Consider the following 17,722-nt stretch of genomic DNA (forward strand, 5'->3'; position numbering starts at 1 on the left):
TGGGAGAGAACTGGGTCCTTACCTCTGCAGAAAGCTAGATTTCTAAATGGAAGATTGTCACACTTGCACTGTTCTCTTTTCTGGACGACTGACCTGAAGCATACAGAGGTATCTAAAAACAAGAAAAGCCCTCTCCCTCCTGAAAGCAAAACAAAGAATAGTTAAATGTATTTAAAAAAACTACAAAATCAGTCCAATTGCTACAGAAAGAAGTTTGTTTAATACTGTGTATGTATAGCAGCAATTAACACAGACACTCCATGTGTCTTAATTAATTTAGGACTAATCAGAAAGAGATTAGCCCTTTACATGAATAGCAGACTACAGAGTTATATTTGCTAGGACAGACAGTTGTTATACAGTACAGCCACATGGGGATAAAAGCCCAGGGCACAGCTCTGGCTAGCCCATATCAGCTGACTTGGGCTCACAGGGCTCAGGCTGCAGGATTAAAAATTTCTTTGTAGGTGTTCAGGCTCAAGCTGGAGCCTGAGCTCCAGGACCTTCCACTCTCGCAGGATCCCCGAGCTCAGGCTTCAGCCCGAGACTGAACGTCTACACAAATTTTTCAGCCCTAAAGTCTGAACCCTGCAAGCCTGAGTTAGCTGACGCGGGCTAGCTGCGGATTTATCATCACCATGTAGACATGCCCTTAAGTGGTGCGGATAGGGCCACCTATTATTAAAGTTGCCTGAGACTTTCTATTTTAAGACCCTGATTTCAGTTACTTATAACATTATCACACTAACTGTTTGGGCTGAAATTTTCGATGCTGAGTGTATGCACCAGGCTGGTGTTTTCTTTTTTATTTCAGGCACAGCAGTTCAACCACTTCTCAGAACAAGGTTAGAGAAACACATTGTTTTGCTCATGTTAAAAAATTCTTATAGCCAATATTTCCAAAATTAATTTTGTTATGTGCACTAATATCAAGGTAATGAATGGATGTGCACCACCAGCAGAAACAAAAAACCTAGATATGATATATATTTTTAAAAAGTTACCATCGGAATAATTACTTCAGTCAGGACAGGTTAGGCATTTTAGAATTTGCTACTCAAAGAATTAAATTTAAGCATGAGAGAAATAAAAATGATGAAATGCACAGACCAGTCAAAAAACTAAAATAATATTTTGAAAGAATAAAATTATGGAGAATATATGTATATTGCTGGAAATATCAAGAAGTAACAATACAAGTACGTGTTGGGAAGTGAGTGAGACACACACACTATGGGCATGTGCAAGACAGAAACAGACACACTGTGTGTGAGAGAGATGTGCTACCCTTTAAGTAGAGCCGCACTCAGCAGTCTGAAACTTACTTGCTCAGACAGCAGCAGTAGCCTGCAAGCTCCAGCCCACTCCTGAGCGCTGTTGTGTCCCTCTCAGCGGAGATGGGGTACTGGGGGGAAGGGGAGGGAAGGAGGACATCCTGGCATAAGCACCCTCTCTCCCCGCTGCTCAGCAAGCAGGAAGGGTCTGTGAGCAGTTGACCAGGGCCCAGGGGCTCCAAGGCAGAGGAGCGCGGCACCTGAAGTGTGCGGTACTTGATAGCCTGCTGGGTGGCTGCGCAGCTTAAAGAGAACGTAGGTTATAGCTATCATTGAGAAACTTCAGCACCTCAGTGCTTTGTGGCACTGATGTGAAATTTGGCCAGGAGGAAGGTGGGATTGTACTGTTATAAGGGATGTGTCTTTTGCCTTTCCTGTGAAAACCTGCTCAAATGTGGCAAAGTTATGAGCCTCTGAAAAATCTTTTTAGCACATGCTCAGTAGAGAGAGTTTGACAGCTAAGTTCTCCTAAGATACTGTTTTCACTTAGCACAGCCCAAGCCAGGAATGCAGAGGCTGAATAGGACTGACCATGTGGTTGCAACTCCTTGCAGGCAGCAGTCACTATGAGCACAGGAGAACAGGAGCTGATGCAGGGAAACCAGGAGTGGAACAGCCTGGAGAAGCCAGCAGTAAAGGTGTATAACCACTAGAATGTTTTCCCCTCAGAACCTGGATTAGAATCCAGGCTTGCGGAGTCAGCACTCATCTGCTGTCAACAAATGTCTGTGAAACCCACTGGCAAAATGTGTGCCTTATCTCCCTCTAGTACTTGGCCCACACAGAGGAGGACAACCTTCTATTGCTATTACTCCATTAGCTTGAGTGGCAGAGGTCCATGCTCCGGATCTAAATGTTCCACTGGTGAACAATATGGAAGTCAGTATGGTTCACTATGACAGAACTGGTTTTTTCAGTTTGCTTTTTTTAAAACCTAGGAAATTACAGACAAAAAACAGTATCTTGAAAGAACATTAAGTTTGCAAAGTCAAATATGCAAAAGTTACAAAATGCCAGAACTAAGGTTGCATGTGCAAGCTTAATTCGCTCCCCTTGTGTGTACACATAAGTCTTTAATTGCATACTCATATGCTACTTCTGTTGCTAGCACATGGAACTCTACCTCTTTCAGTGTACAGGATGAACACCGCCCACTTAATGAGCAGACATTCAAAATTTTATTTTATTCTCATTGTTTCTATTTGTGGCCCCAGTCCTTATTCACTGCATACTATTCAAACCCTGCTCTGAAGAGAGAATTAATTTCCTCATGTACTTTTCTAAGGTGCTCATCCCTGCAGCAACTTAGTGCTTCATAAGAAATGAGTAATCTTCACAACACCTGTGTGAAACAAAGAGATGGTATTATTCCCATTTTACAAATGAGGAAATGAGGCACAGGTATCTTATGTCAAAAGTAAAAGGGAAAGCTGACAGGTGTGGAGGAGCATGTGGTTCAGACAGATATCCCTTAGGGGAGGATCTATTAATGGAGATTCTCTATGCCCTAGTGAGGAGGAGAGGATGGAAGATGATAAAATACAGCTAGGATCTGATGAGAAACAGTCAAATGTAAAAAGTCCTATTCCATTACATTTACATTCAATTACAGACAGATTTAAAGTTTTTAAAGTGCTTATATACCACTGATAGATGTCTAAATAATAAGATGAGTGAGCTAAAGTACCTCATATTAAATGAGGATATTGATATAATAGGCATCATAGAAACTTGGTGGAATGAGGATAAGCAGTGGGACACAGTAATACCAGGGTACAAAATATATCAGAAGGACAGAACAGGTTGTGCTGGTAGGGGAGTGGCATGATATGTGAAAGAAAGCGTAGAATCAAATGAAGTAAAAATCTTAAATGAGGAGAGGCAATTCTTGATTTAGTCCTAAGTGGAGCACAGGATCTGGTCCAAGAGGTGAATATATCTGGACTGCTTGGTAATAGTGACCATAACATAATTAAATTTAAGATCCCTGTGGTGGGGAAAACACCACAGGAGCCAAACACTGTAGCATTTAATTTCAGAAAGGGTACTACCCCAAAATGAGGAAGTTAGAGAAACAAAAATTAAAAGGTACATGCCCAAAGTGAAATCCCTGGAAGCTGCACGGGAACTTTTTAAAGACACCATAATAGAGGCCCAACTCAAACGAATACACCAAATTAAAAAAAACATTAAGAGAACCAAAAAAGTGCCACCATGGCTAAACAAAGTAAAAGAAGCAGTGACAGGCAAAAAGGAATCCTTTAAAAAGTAGAAGTTAAATCCTAGTGAGGAAAATAGAAAGGAGCACAAACTCTGGCAAATTAAGTGTAAAAATATAATTAGGAAGACCAAAAAGAATTTGAAGAAAGCTATCCAAAGACTCAAAAAGTAATAGCAATTTTTTTTTTAAAAGTACATCTGAAGCAGGAAGCCTTCTAAACAACCAGTGGAGCCACTGGACGATCGAGGTGCTAAAGGAGCACTCAAGGATGATAAGGCCATTGCGGAGAAACTAAATGAATTCTTTGCCTTGGTCTTCAGGGCTGTGGATGCAAGGGAGATTCCCAAACCTCAGCCATTCTTTTTAGGTGACAAGTCTGAGGAACTGTCCCAGATTGAGGAGTGACTAGAGGAGGTTTTGGAACCAATTGATGAACTAAACAGTAATAAGTCATCAGGACCAGATGGTATTCACCCAAGAGTTCTGAAAGAACTCAAATGAAATATAAGAACTACTACTAACTGTCATCTGTAACTTATCATTTAAATTAACTTCTGTACCAAATGACTGGAGGTTAGCTAATATGACACCAATTTTTAAAAAGGGCTCCAGACGTGACCCCGGCAATTACAGGTCCTGACTTCAGTAGCGGGCAAACTGGTTGAAACTATAGTAAAGAACAAAATTGTCAGACACATAGATGAACATAATTTGTTGGGGAAGAGTCAACATGGTTTTAGTAAAGGGAAATCGTGCCCCACCAGAATTTTTTGACAGGGTCAGCAAACATGTGGACCAAGGGGATCCAGTGGATATAGTGTATTTAGATTTTCAGAAAGCCTTTGACAAAGTCCCTCAACAAAGGGTCTTAAGCAAAGTAAGCTGTCAAGGGATAAGAGGGAAGGTCCTCTCATGAATTGGTAACTGATTAAAAGATAGGAAACAAAGGGTAGGAATAAATGGTCAATTTTCAGCATGGAGAGAGGTAAATAGTGGTGTCCCCCAGGGGTGTGTACTGGGACTGGTCTTATTCAACATATTCATAAATGATCTGGAAAAAGGGGTAAACAGTGAGGTGGCAAAATTTGCAGAAGATACAAAATTGCTCAAGAAAGTTAAGTCCCAGGCAGACTGCAAAGAGCTACAAATGGATCTCTCAAAACTAGGTGACCAGGCAACAAAATAGCAGATGAAATTCAATGTTGATCAATGCAAAGTAATGCACACTGGAAAACTATACATATAAAATGATGGGGCCTAAATTAGCTGTTAACACTCAAGAAAGATCTTGGCTTCATTGTGGATAGTTTTCTGAAAACATCCACTCGTGCAGGGGCAGTCAAAAAGCAAACAGGATGTTAGGCATCATTAAGAAAGGGATCAATAATAAGACATACAATATAATATTGCCCCTATATAAATCCATGGGACACCCACATCTTGAATATTGTGTGTAGATGTGGTCGCCCCATCTCAAAAAAGATATATTGGAATTGGAAAAGGTTCAGAAAGGGCAACAAAAATGATTAGGGGTATGGAACAGCTGCCATAAGAGGAGAGATTAGTAAGACTGGGATTTTTCAGCTTGGAAAAGAGGCGACTAAGGGGGGAATATGACTGAGATCTAAAATCATGAATAGTGTGGAGAAAGTAAATTAGGAAGTGTTATTTACTCCTTCTCATAACAAGAACTAGGGGTCACCAAATGAAATTAATAGGCAGCAGGTTTAAAACAAACAAAAGGAAGTGTTTCTTCACACAATTCAGAGTCAACCGATGGAACTCTTTGTCAGAGGATGTTGTGAAGGCCAAGACTATTTAACAGAGTTCAAAAAAGAACTAGATACATTCTTGGATAGGTCCATCAATGGTTATTAGCCAGGATGGGCAGACATGGTGTCCCTAACCTCGGTTTGCCAGCTGGGAATGAGCAACAGGGAATGGATCACTTGATTACCTGCTCTATTCATTCCCTCTGGGGCACCTGGCATTGGCCACTGTTGGAAGACAGGATACTGGGCTAGATGGACCTTTGGTCTGACCCAGTATGGCCGTTCTTATGTTCTGTTCTAAGTATCTACTTATTTTTGATACTCAATTTGATATATCTACAACCTGATTTTTCAGAATACTTACCAATATACAGCATATTATTTCTTCAGAGCACAGGCCTCACTGAGTTCAAGTGTAGCTGTAAGTGCTCATCATTGTGGAAGTCATATTCCAGGTTTCTTAATTTGGGCACCCAGAAAACGAGGAACACAATTTAGTGACCGCCTGTTAATTTTGGTTAAGTGACTTATTGAGCATCACAACAGAACTCTGTGGCAAAGACAGGGATAGAATCTCCAAGTGACTGATCTAAAATTATTTTGGTTGGTTCAATTTTAAGTGACTTGCGAGGGAGACCATTCTAAAATAGAATTTTAATTTGGATTTCCCCTGCCATTGTATGTTACGATCAATGCAAAACTAAAGAACTGTAGTCTACTCTAGCAGGAAGTCATCACAACCACAGAGAAGCCGTTTGATACCACACTTACATGAACATCTGTAGAACACCATGTATTTTTCTGAGGCTCCTGAACACAGGGAATATTTAGTTAAATGTACTTGATTCAATACATGTGTTTTCACACTTGATTAAATTAAAAACAGCATGAAATCAACTTGGGGAAGATTTAGAGCATTAAATCGTGAACACGCTGAACTAGATCAGGACTAAATGTTTACACAATTTAATGAGAACTTTGCAGATTATGTTTTGTACTATTGGAGATATCCCTGAACAAACAGGAATCAGAACATTTTTGTTCTCCAATATTTCCTGTTCACTCTTCATGCCAGTGGCGACTGAAATATCTTTCACCACCTGAGTCTTGTGCTGAGAAATCTTGACTTCTGCTTTAAAAAGGGACAGTTTAAAAAAAAAAAAAAAAACAATTAAGCATTTTCATTTTGAAAGCTGGTGCAGAAGTTATACCCTCTTCCCAATATAAATAGAAGCAAACTAGATTTTAGACACTTACAAAGATAGAAAGGTTTATTAAACAAATCCAGAATTGACAGATATTACATAAATTAAACAGCAGTAAAATTTTACTAAAGTTTATGTACAGATCACAGTGATTTTAATTGTGCAATGAGGGCTGACTTATGACTTTGAACAGTACTTATACATTGGATTTAGGACAAGCAACCAACAACACATAAGATTTGTCTAAGTTAACCTTGGCAGTCTAGCAGTTCAAATTGGTTAAGTAGTACACGGATGCCTGCTGCAACTACCACTACTTACTATGCAAGTATTTATCAAGCAGTTAGGTTTGCCATAGAAAAGTGCAATACATGGAAAAGTCTGTACACAGTACAGTACAAAAGGAATCATGCTACAGTTCTTGAAAGCTGAAAAATAACTGTATAGCAGAGGAAGCACTGCATCACAAGTCTTCTGAATGGCAAGCAGATGGACTGAATAGTAGGCATATTTTAATTGCTTTCAAAATCCACAAAATCCCTGTTCATCCATTTAAACATAGTTTAGTACCTATATTTTGATCAATTAACAATGACTTTTCTACAGTGGAAGATCACATGAGTTAAAGCTCAGTAGCACAAGTATTCATCAATTAAGCTAATTTACAGGAAAATCTACAGCATGTTCTCCATCTAAATCATGAAGCATTTTAATCATTTGGTTACAAGGCAATTTAGTTTACAATGCAAGTTCATTCACTTAAAAGCTCATATTGAGCAGTTTAAAAACAAATATATAAACACAAAAATAAAGATAATTTTAACGTTTCTTTTTAACGTTCTTGTTCACTGAAGCTGAAGAAATAGAAAGGTCTTATAGATTGTTGTGGGAAACAGCACTAGTTTATATGCAAAATACTTGTTAACAAAAGCAACCATTATAAAAAGAACTTTAGAGAATAACACTTCAGTCAAATAAAAAAAATGAAAAAAAAATGTTTTAAATTACTGAAGAAATCTGAGTCATTCATGCAGCGTCTGTCTGAGAACTTCTGGTTAAGCACTGATATATATTTGCAACAGTGTGGTGTGAAATCCCAATGAGCAAAGAGGTAAAATGAAACTGACCCAGCTATGCAAATAAATAAAATGGGTAGGCAGTGGTGCCTCTTAAATCTATATTGTACAGGAAAAAACTGCTCATAATTACAAAACCGTTTTCATTTAAATAATGTTCTGAAAGTGGTCTATGGTTAATTATAAGTTACCAAAATGTGAAATAAGTTTTATACTAGAAAGCACATAAAGAGATTATTAGTCTGTAATAATTAGAGATCAGCTATACATGCACACACAGCTCCAGAAAGAATGTAAAGTCAATCTATCAACTTAATTTACCTGCCTGATTAGATTTCTTTACTCTCTGGCACAAAGAGTTTCAGTGCATCCATTGCCAACAATGGATAAATTTCACGGACAAAAATCTAACTCCTGGTGTGAAAACATTCAAGATCAATTACCTCCAATGTGATACGTGTGTTCAAATGTAATGTTATTCCCCTCTTCTGGCTTTGAAGATGTAAATGAGGTCTTAGGCAGTTCAGTTTTTAAATCTGCAAACCTAGTTCTTGAAATTCAGCACGTTCGTTGCAATATGTACATTTTGTAATAAGAAATGGGTTTTATAGTTCTCCATGGAATACTGTAAGCTTACACATTAGAAAGAACTGTACTCTTTTGAAAATACAAGCTCTGTGTGCTGTGTACTTAATTATTCTATCAAATCAGCAAGAGAAAGCTATCTCACTGCATATAAATACATGCCAGACCAAACATTTTACAGAGATTGATATATTTTTACCAAGTAAAATGACGGTTTCTTATGCCAGTTCTGTATCTTTTTATTTATTACCAATTTCTACACAGTATTTAATGGGAGTGGCATGTGGGGCCTATTAATAATCAGCGATATGTGGCACTTGCATAAAGTTATCAAGATGTCAATAGCAACACAGAATTTCCCCTTTGGTGTCCTCAGTTTACTACCAGATAAACACTGTCTGCATTTCCGCAAGACACTTATGTAATCAGTCACACTCCGGTATATAGGTCCAGGGATATATGCCATTAATTTTTCAATATAAAGCAGAAATTGGAGTTTGACATATGATTAATTATATCTGTCAGCTCACTGCACTTGTGAACTGATGAGAACTAGGTGGGTACAGATGTCAGCAGCTTTTTACTGCTAGAGACTCCTGGCTGAAATATGACTGAAGTCAGAAGCAGAATTATTTTACTAACTTGGGTTATGAGCCAAGTGACCATTTGAATATCACATACTGTACTATATTGCATTTAGCATGCAGTTCAGAACAATTACCCAACTTAGGCCTAGATTTCAACAATACCTAGGGCACTGCAGGTTATGACTGAGGTGCAGAGATCTGTGGAGAAGTGTCCACATCATCTGTTTTGGTATTCTTAAACTCTACTTAGAGCCATCAGTATAAGTAGTAAGACTCCAGGGCACAAATGTGCCTTTTAAAAAAATACTTTTGGCCTAACTACAAATTTATCTACAACACAATCATTGGAAGCATGTATTTTTGTTTTGTTTTTAAACCCTGATACTTCAAAATCAATTCCTTATGTTAGCGCAAATATCACAGTGTGAAACATGAAATCAAATATTCTTAAATTATATCTAAATCTACCTCTGCATATATGTGTATACACACATCACCTGCTAGTATTTGGTATTACTTAAAATGAAGCATTATTGCAAATATTCCTTAAATACAGTGCGCTCCACTTATAAACGGATGTGGTCCACCTAGAAAACTGATCAGAGTAGATAAAAAACAGATTAGGTTTAAACCTGAAGTCCAATCCTGCACATGTTTAAAGTCCTAATGGTGAGGACTTATAAAACAAGACCCGCATAAGTTTAGCCCTGGATTTTCAAATATAGGAGCACAAAGTTAGGCATCTAAACGCATATTTAGGCACCTGTCTGATTTTCAAAAGTACTGAGCACCCAACAGCTCCTACTTAGGTCAATAACAAAAATAATTTCAACTATGATCAAAGTATGCCTGACACTGCTTGTACTCAACTTGGGGAAAATAGAGCTACTAGGGAGAGCCAGGAAGTTAAAAAAAAATGGAGCTATTGTACAGATCATTTCCACAAAGTTAAGTAATTCCATGATTTTTAGGAAAAATATTCAAAGATAATTCCATATTTTGCAGCATAACCAAACAACAACGTTTAGTAGTTTTTGGTTGATTTTTTAAAATCTAGATTTTTTTGTTAGGGAGGATTGTGTACTCTTCACTAACACATTCACACTGTTTATACTACTGTTCACATCTTTTAGTTTACACATTTCTCATATTTTCTTTGAGTAACTCATTCTCCTACTTAAAGATCAGAAATTGGATAAAGCAGAAACACAGTGAGAGCAACAATAGATCTACCCCCCGCCCCTCATTAGCAGCATGCACTGCTTTATTTGCCCTACAGTGATTTCACATATAAGGGAAACCCACTATACACAGCGTGTAGTCACCAAATATCATGTCATGTAAAAACACAATGCATTGTTTTAACCAAAGTTACTTATGAAGTTAATATGTTTTTGAAATGAACAACAAAACATGTCCTTTTTCTTTCTGCTTTCAAGTATTATGGTTGCAAATGTGAAGCACTGGAAATTTTAGGTACAAATCTTTTTAAACTTAATTATTTTTATTTTTTACAAAGAATTATAAAATGCATATAAGATGATGAAAAACTCATTTATCCTTTTACGATTTTCCCCCAGAGAACTTCTTGAAAAACATTATTTGAAAAATAAAAATCATAGACTCTGCAAAGTACAAAAATTTACATCTTTGCACAGTTCCTGTGCTTTAGTTGTATTGTATTCATTATATACATATATACTAATTTGTGCTTTTAATTACACAAGTTTAGTATAAACTTATAAAATTAAGACTATGAGTTAACTATGCAAAAAGGATCTGGGCATAGCAGGAAACTAACACTAAAACAAGTTAAAAAACTACAACATAGAATTTTTCATGAGTCTACTACAGAGTAGACTTTCAGTATCATAATTTGCTAAACTAATGCCAATTCTATACAGTTAAAATGAGTCTCACCTGCCTGCCAATTGTTAAATATTTATCTACTAATGTGCACATATGAATGTGATAACACTCTCCTATATGTCAAAGAATGTCTTCATGTATGTACTTAGTTCTTCTTTGCAAACCTGCGAATACCACGTCAATCTTCTTCCAGTTTCCACCATAAAACTAAAAGAAAAAAAAAAAACGTTTTAAAAGAATGCCAAGTTCCAGACTATTATAGTTAAGATTACAATGCTGTGAAAATAGGGACATACAAATGCTTGGACCACCTCATCTGTAAACTTAGCTAGTATCTCTTCATCTAGTATACTTCATATTATTTATATATTTACTATACATTACCCTTCTCCATTTTTCTCACCCTAACCGAATCTTAAAAAGAGCATGGTGAATCATATAGCGATGTGATTAAATAATCAGAAGCTGTTGTTACCCGTCAGCTCTGTGTTCTTGGGGAACCAGGGAACAGTATCCAGCCTGTCTGTCTCACGAAAAGACCTTCCCATCCCCAGCCTCTGCTTGAACCAAAACCGATCAGAAGAAAGACTTACGAAAAGGCAGTGGAAGACACACCTAAACCCCTGGGATAAGGGTGACAGGATAAAGGAAACTCCCCTAACCTCACTTGCATCAAGGATGGGACAGGGAGGCATCCCCATTAGCATACTGAATGGAGAACAGAGATTCCAAGGGAAGAACTGCACTGAATCCTGGGACCAGAAAAGCAGGGAAGCACTGCATGATGGGGGATCTCTGCTCCAGATGTTAATGAACCCACGCCTGCACACATCCAGCGCAGTAGTTATCAGACCAATTCTAGTAATAAATCCTTTATTGGTATCCAAAGTACTGAAGCTGCCTAACTGTATTGTGAGCTCCCTCGAAGGAACATCACCCATGGCCAGGAATGATCAGTTCCTATTGTCTAGCCTGAACAATACAACTTTCGTATACTCCCTTGAGCCATCAGTTTAGCCATAAACAAATCTAGTGTTCTCCCTTGAACCACTGTTCTGTCCCTACAAAAACCCCACCCATGCTCAAGTAAGTGTTCTAATGCTTGGTTCAAAAATCTGCATCAGTTCCATTGGGACTTCATCTTCTCCTGACTGATCATGCTGAGGGCTCTGCCTGTCTCCAGCACTCCGGACCCTCAGCTACCACCACCACCTGGGACCCCTGATTGAGTCCAGCTTCACGGAGTGGTGAGAACCCAGCTCTCTCTCTCTCTCTCGGTATAGCCTTCTGACCCTGACTTGTGTGATCAGTTATAGTTTTCTAAACCTGACTTTCATAATCAAATTTAAGTTAGATTTAATATTATAACTGTTTTGTTTGGCTTCCCTATGGTCATTACATGGCAATACATAACTTTCATGGTTAAGCTGGTTGCTCCTCTCTTGCCCCCTCCATCGTAGGTGTTTTTTGGCTCTCTCATTCGCTCTGCAGCAACATTCCTCGTTCCTAAGCTAAAGATCCCTGCAGCACCCAAAAATCCTGTGGAGTTTGTTCACCAAGTGGGTTACTACCAAAACAACTGTAATGTAAAAGTGGGGATAGGGATGTTCTGAACCTGGGACATAGGAGGGTGGCAGCTTAAAAGTGCTGCTCAATCCAGCCTGCTCAGGCGTACTCTATTCCGGTGCAGTGCCCATGGCATATGAGGGTGACAGTTTGGAGGTGCTGTTCGACCCAACCTGCTGAGTCCAAGGGCCTATGAGGGTGACAGCTTAGAAGTGCTGCTCGATCCAGCCTACTGAGTCCAGGGACATATAAGGGGTCAGCTTGGGAGTGCTGATTGTCCCAGTCCTCTCAGACACGTGTGTGTTCATTTGCCTGATTCCGGGGCTGGAAGAACCCAGCCCTGGGGAACCTAGGTCCTGTAGGATAGCTCCATTGGGAGGGAACTTGCAGAAGTAGAGCTCTGTACGAGAACACAAGTGACACAAACAGTACATTGATAGAATTACGAACCCCACCCCAGAAGAGTAACTCTAATAAATGAGCATACCCCACAGTAACAGGCAAATCTGGTAGCACTGTTTCTTCTGCACAAGGCTCTGTTGTACAAACCGAAATTTCCTACAGAATTTCAACATACATATTACATGCTGCTATTTTACTAAGGTTACAACTGACAAAGATGAAGGTCAAATACCTTGCCGAGTTTGGTTGTCCCCCCTCAGAAGTTCTGGAAAATTTCTAGATCTTTAGGGGCTACAGGAGGGGTTTTGTTCCAGTCATCTTCAGGATAAGCTTCAAAATTAGATGTATCTCCATCATTGGATACCTTCGGCACTATTGGAGGCTGACCAGAAATAAACAATACAAAAATGAAATAGATGTTTTCATACCACAGTAATTATCTCTTCATCATCATCTTTTTGAACACATACTGTAGTAGTGCCTAGAGGCCAATCAGGTTGGTTCCCACATTGTAAACGCTGTACAAACAGCAAGTGACAGTCCCTGCTCAAAGAGCTTGCAGTCTAAAATACCAGACAACAGGAGGACAAGAGAAAAAAGCAGGTTAGTGGGGCGGGGAGGGGTGATGAGGGGAACAGGATAACAAAAATAAGATTGTGTAATTTTTAGCAAATCAGGGGCACTATTTACAATTCCCACCTGCATACTGTTATCAGGGTGCAGTTTGCTCTATGCATTATGGAAGAAGTGATTTTTGAGTAGAAATTTGCAGGACAAGATTTATGGATTTAACTAGGAGTTTTTCTCCCATTCATGAAGAGTTGGGATGCGAGTGGGTGAGGGAGAAGCAAGTGCTCTAGGCTGCTATTACTGGTAGAAGGAAGGCAGGAATCAATGGCTCAACAACGTAGTAGGCCTAATAGGTCCAGGCTAAATGCTGAAGGACCTTAAAGACGACGACCAGGAGTTTGTCTAGGACAACGGGACAGACAAGAGGGTGGAGGGGGGCTTATGTGGTCTGTGCGATAGACAGGAAGAGGTTCCTGACAGCAGTACTTGGAATGATTTTAGTGGGGGCATTCATATTTTCAGATATGATGGCTCTATTAAGACATAGAATAAAATTTCTGTGATTTAATTTTTGATACAAGGATGAGCAGAGCTAAGAAAAAGGCTTTGGAATAATGTTGACTCTGGATTAAACACAAGAGAGTACAAAGATTACATCAAGGCTGAAGCTCCATCCTTAACTCATCTGTTTTTTCCTAGAGATTTGACCATCATCAATAGTCACATCTTTTAACTCTCTCTAAGGGTCAATGGACATCTTAGCACTGACTCTATGCTGGGCAATATCCATAAATAAAGTAGGACCAATTATTACACATGGCACAAGGACGTGCCCCGTGGTGGTAGTTCCTTAACATTAATGGGGTAACAGGGAAGGAAAAGCAGGAGACAAGAAGAAATTAATAAACACCATGAGAGAAAGGATGAGGTAAAGAAAGTAGTAAGAAAGGATAAAAATAAATAAATACTCTCCCGTACCCCATTTTATAAAATCATCTCCCCTAATTATTTTATCATTTGTAGGCATGCTTAAGGCTTCTCAGTTGTTGCACAGTGCTTACATACTGTGGTGAATGGCACTGTAGTAATACAGTAAAGATATGAGATTGAAATTTTAATCACTAAGCAATTAGTCAGAAGCTTCAAGAATGTTCTGTTACAGAGAGTTAAATATAAACAGCAAATGACTTTTTCCTGCTGAGCATCAAGAAGTGATTTGGTCACATTAAATATTAATGTCTTTTTAATAGTCTTTGCCATGATGACATCAGTAGGTCCTTTTGCTGGCAACAAAAGTGTCTCTTTCCAACCCCTCCTCAATAGTGATTTGCATACCTTGTTTTTTGGCTCAGAAAACACCCCAAACCTATCAAACTGATTGCTTGTAAGTGCATTAAAATGTTTCACTCAGATACTTCACATCGTTAATATCCTATGTTTTTTCTAGTCTGGCAATAAACCCATACAGGAGAAAAGCATTCAGCACTTAAAATAAAAAGTAATTTGAACTGCTGTAATTTGAAGAAAAAGTAGCCACATCATAAAATGCTGATTTTACAATGTTATATTAATAAAAGTATTTCTTTCACTCCAGTAGATCTTTTAAAGCAAATGTGGAGATATTGTGAGGAACCATCTGTTCTTGGCTTCCCCTGAAGGTCCTTTGCATTTCTAATATTGGCCTGGGGATTCCCAGTCTCCATAGCCTTCCCTGTCTTACATCTAGCACATAAATCACCAGTCTACTCTCCCTCTGGGCCTGAAGTACAGAATAGGGTTCCCTTTGTATCTTTCTTTCATTAGCCAGTTTGGTTTGCTTTCTCTCACATAACCTCCATGCCCTACTACCTAGACAGTAAATTTAGCATTGTGAATCAAACCTGCATCGTCTGCTTGGCATTGCAAAGGCACTGGAATATCAAATTGCCTAATCTAAAGCTTTATTCATATAATTTGCTATAAGCCATTAACAGATCAGAACATTACTATTAATTCCTTCAGGAAAAGTATTGAAAACATTTTGAAATTAAGATTATTCCTGTTAGGTATGGGATATAGATGGTTTTCCTTAGTTATTTTAGTGTTACGTCCAAAGTCATGTGATCAATATGGAACTGGGGAAAAAAAACGGTGGTACTCTCATAAGTAAGGCTACGTTTTATTCACGAGTATTTTTAGTAAAAGTCATGGACAGGTCACGGGTAGGGTGACCGGGTGTCTGATTTTTGACCGGAACACCCGGTCAAAAAGGGATTCTGGCAGCTCCGGTCAGCATTGCTGACCGGGCCATTGACTCTCCTCATGGTGGTGCTGCGTGGTGGTGCTGGCAGGCTCCCTGCTAGCCTCCATGCCATACAGCTGCCAGGAAGCAGACAGCAAATCTCCCCTCCGGCTCCTACACATAAGGGCAGCCAGGCGACTCTGCATGCTGCCCATGCCCTAATGCCACCCCCACAGCTCCCATTGGTCGGGAACCATGACCAATGGGAGCTGAGGGGGCGGCGCCTGAGAACAGGGCAACACGCAGAGCCACCTGGCTGCGCCTCCGTGTAGGAGCCAGAGGAGGGTGTGACAGGTTCGGTCACAGAGACTCCATTAGGACTGTCACCTGCTATGCTGAATTTGCCTCTAAGCCCATTTTTCCTGCCAGCTTGGGACTCCAGAACCCTGCCTGGTTGAGCCAGACACGCTAGCCAGCTGCAAACACAGATCCAGGTCTGAACCACGTCCCCCAGAGCTGCAGAATTTAACCAAAAACTGCTCGGCAGGTCACCTATCTCCAGCACCCAGACACCCAGTTCTCAATGGGATTCAAACCCCAAATAAATCCGTTTTACTCTGTATAAAGCTTATTCAGGGTACACTCAAATTGTCCGCCCTCTATAACACTGATAGAGAGATATGCACAGCTGTTTGCTCCCCCAGGTATTAATCACTTACTCTGGGTTAATTAATAAACAAAAAATGATTTTATTAAGTATAAAAAGTAGGATTTAAGTGGTTTCCAGTAATAACAGACAGAACAAAGTAAGTTACGAAGCAAAATAAAACAAAACATGCAAGTCTAAGCCTAACACATTAAGAAACTCATTACAGATAAATCACACCCTCAGAGATGTTCCGTTTTACAGACTAGACCTCTTCCTAGTCTGGGCCTAATCCTTTCCCCTGGTGCAATCCTTGTACAGCTCAGGTGGTAACTAGGGGATTTCTCATGACTGGCAGCCCCCTTTGTTCTGTTCCCCCCCTTTCATAGCTTTGGCACAAGGCGGGAATCCTTTGTCTCTTTGGGTCCCCACCCCTCCTTCTAAATGGAAAAACACCAGGTCAAGATTCCAAACCACCATTAATGGCCCACTCTTTGCATAATTACAATAGGACCTCAGAGTTATAGTTCATATTTCTAGTTTTAGATACAAGAATGATACATTCATACAAATAGGATGACCACATTTAGTAGATTATAATCTTTGTAATGATACCTTACAAGAGACCTTTTGCATAAAGCATATTCCTGTTGCACCATATTCACACTTATAAACATATTCTATAAAACATATGGAGTGCAACGTCACAGGGGGACATGCTGCTGCTTCTGGGACCACCTGAGCCTGAACCCTTCACCCATCCTGTGCCCCAACCCCCTGGCCCATCCCTGATCCCCCCTGCCACCCTCCAAAGCCCTCAGTCCCAGCCCGGAGCACCCTCCTACAGTTCAAACCCCTCACCGCAAGCCCGGAGCATCCTCCTGCTCCCCAAATGCCTCATCCCCAGCCCGACCCCAGGGCCCGCATCCTCAGCCAGAGCCCTTCCACCCCCGCACTCCAACCCCTGGCCCCACATTGGAGGCTCTTTCTGTAACCCAAACTCCTTGGTCCCAGCCCGGAGCACTCTCCTGCACCCCAAATCTTTCATGCCAGGCTTCTCCCCAGAGCCTGCACCCCCCAGCCAGAGCCCTCACACCCCCCCTGTACCCCAAACCCCTGCCCCAGCCCAGAGCCCCCTCCCACACTCCAACCCTTCGGTCCCACCCCGGAGCACCCTCCTGCTCCCCAAATCTCTCATCCCCAGACACACGTCAGAGCCCACACCCCCAGTCCAGAGCCCCTCCCATACTCCACCCCCTGGCCCTGAACTCCCTCCTGCACCCCAAACCCCTCATCCCTGGCTCCACCCCAGAGCCCGCACCCCCAGCGGGAGCCCTCACCGCCTCCTGCACTGGAGCCTAATGAAAATGAGCGAGTGAGTGAGGGTGGGGAGAGAAAGTGAAAGAGGAAGGGGGGATGGGACCTCAGAGAAGGGGCAGGGCATGGGCGGGGACCTTGGAGGAGGGGCAGGGCAAGGGTGTTTGGTTTTGTGCAAGTAGAAAGTTGGCAACCCTGGGCATGTAAACAAAAATTCATGGCCTGTGACTTGTCAATGACTTTTACTATATAGCCCTGAGTAAAACCCGGGAGGAGGGGAAGAACGGTGGCTCAGGGGGGGCATCCCAGGGGGATGCCATGGGTGTGGCTAGGGGGACGCTGCAGGTATCT

At 40.6% G+C, this 17,722-nt stretch overlaps 1 protein-coding gene across 1 annotated transcript in view; it reads right to left on the reverse strand.

Moving 5' to 3' along the window:
- Positions 1-6,130: 6,130 nt before the first annotated feature.
- Positions 6,131-17,722, reverse strand: part of PRKX (protein kinase cAMP-dependent X-linked catalytic subunit) — a 129,431-nt gene continuing 117,839 nt past the window's right edge. The window contains exons 8-9 of the mRNA XM_077815361.1: positions 12,850-12,999; positions 6,131-10,856 (exon numbers count right to left, since the gene is read on the reverse strand). Of these exons, the coding sequence (XP_077671487.1) occupies positions 12,874-12,999 (126 nt within the window). The 3' untranslated portion in view covers positions 6,131-10,856; positions 12,850-12,873. The remainder of the gene's footprint in view (positions 10,857-12,849; positions 13,000-17,722) is intronic.

The sequence above is a fragment of the Eretmochelys imbricata genome, chromosome 1 (assembly GCF_965152235.1).
Source record: "Eretmochelys imbricata isolate rEreImb1 chromosome 1, rEreImb1.hap1, whole genome shotgun sequence".
Classification (NCBI taxonomy): domain Eukaryota; kingdom Metazoa; phylum Chordata; order Testudines; family Cheloniidae; genus Eretmochelys; species Eretmochelys imbricata.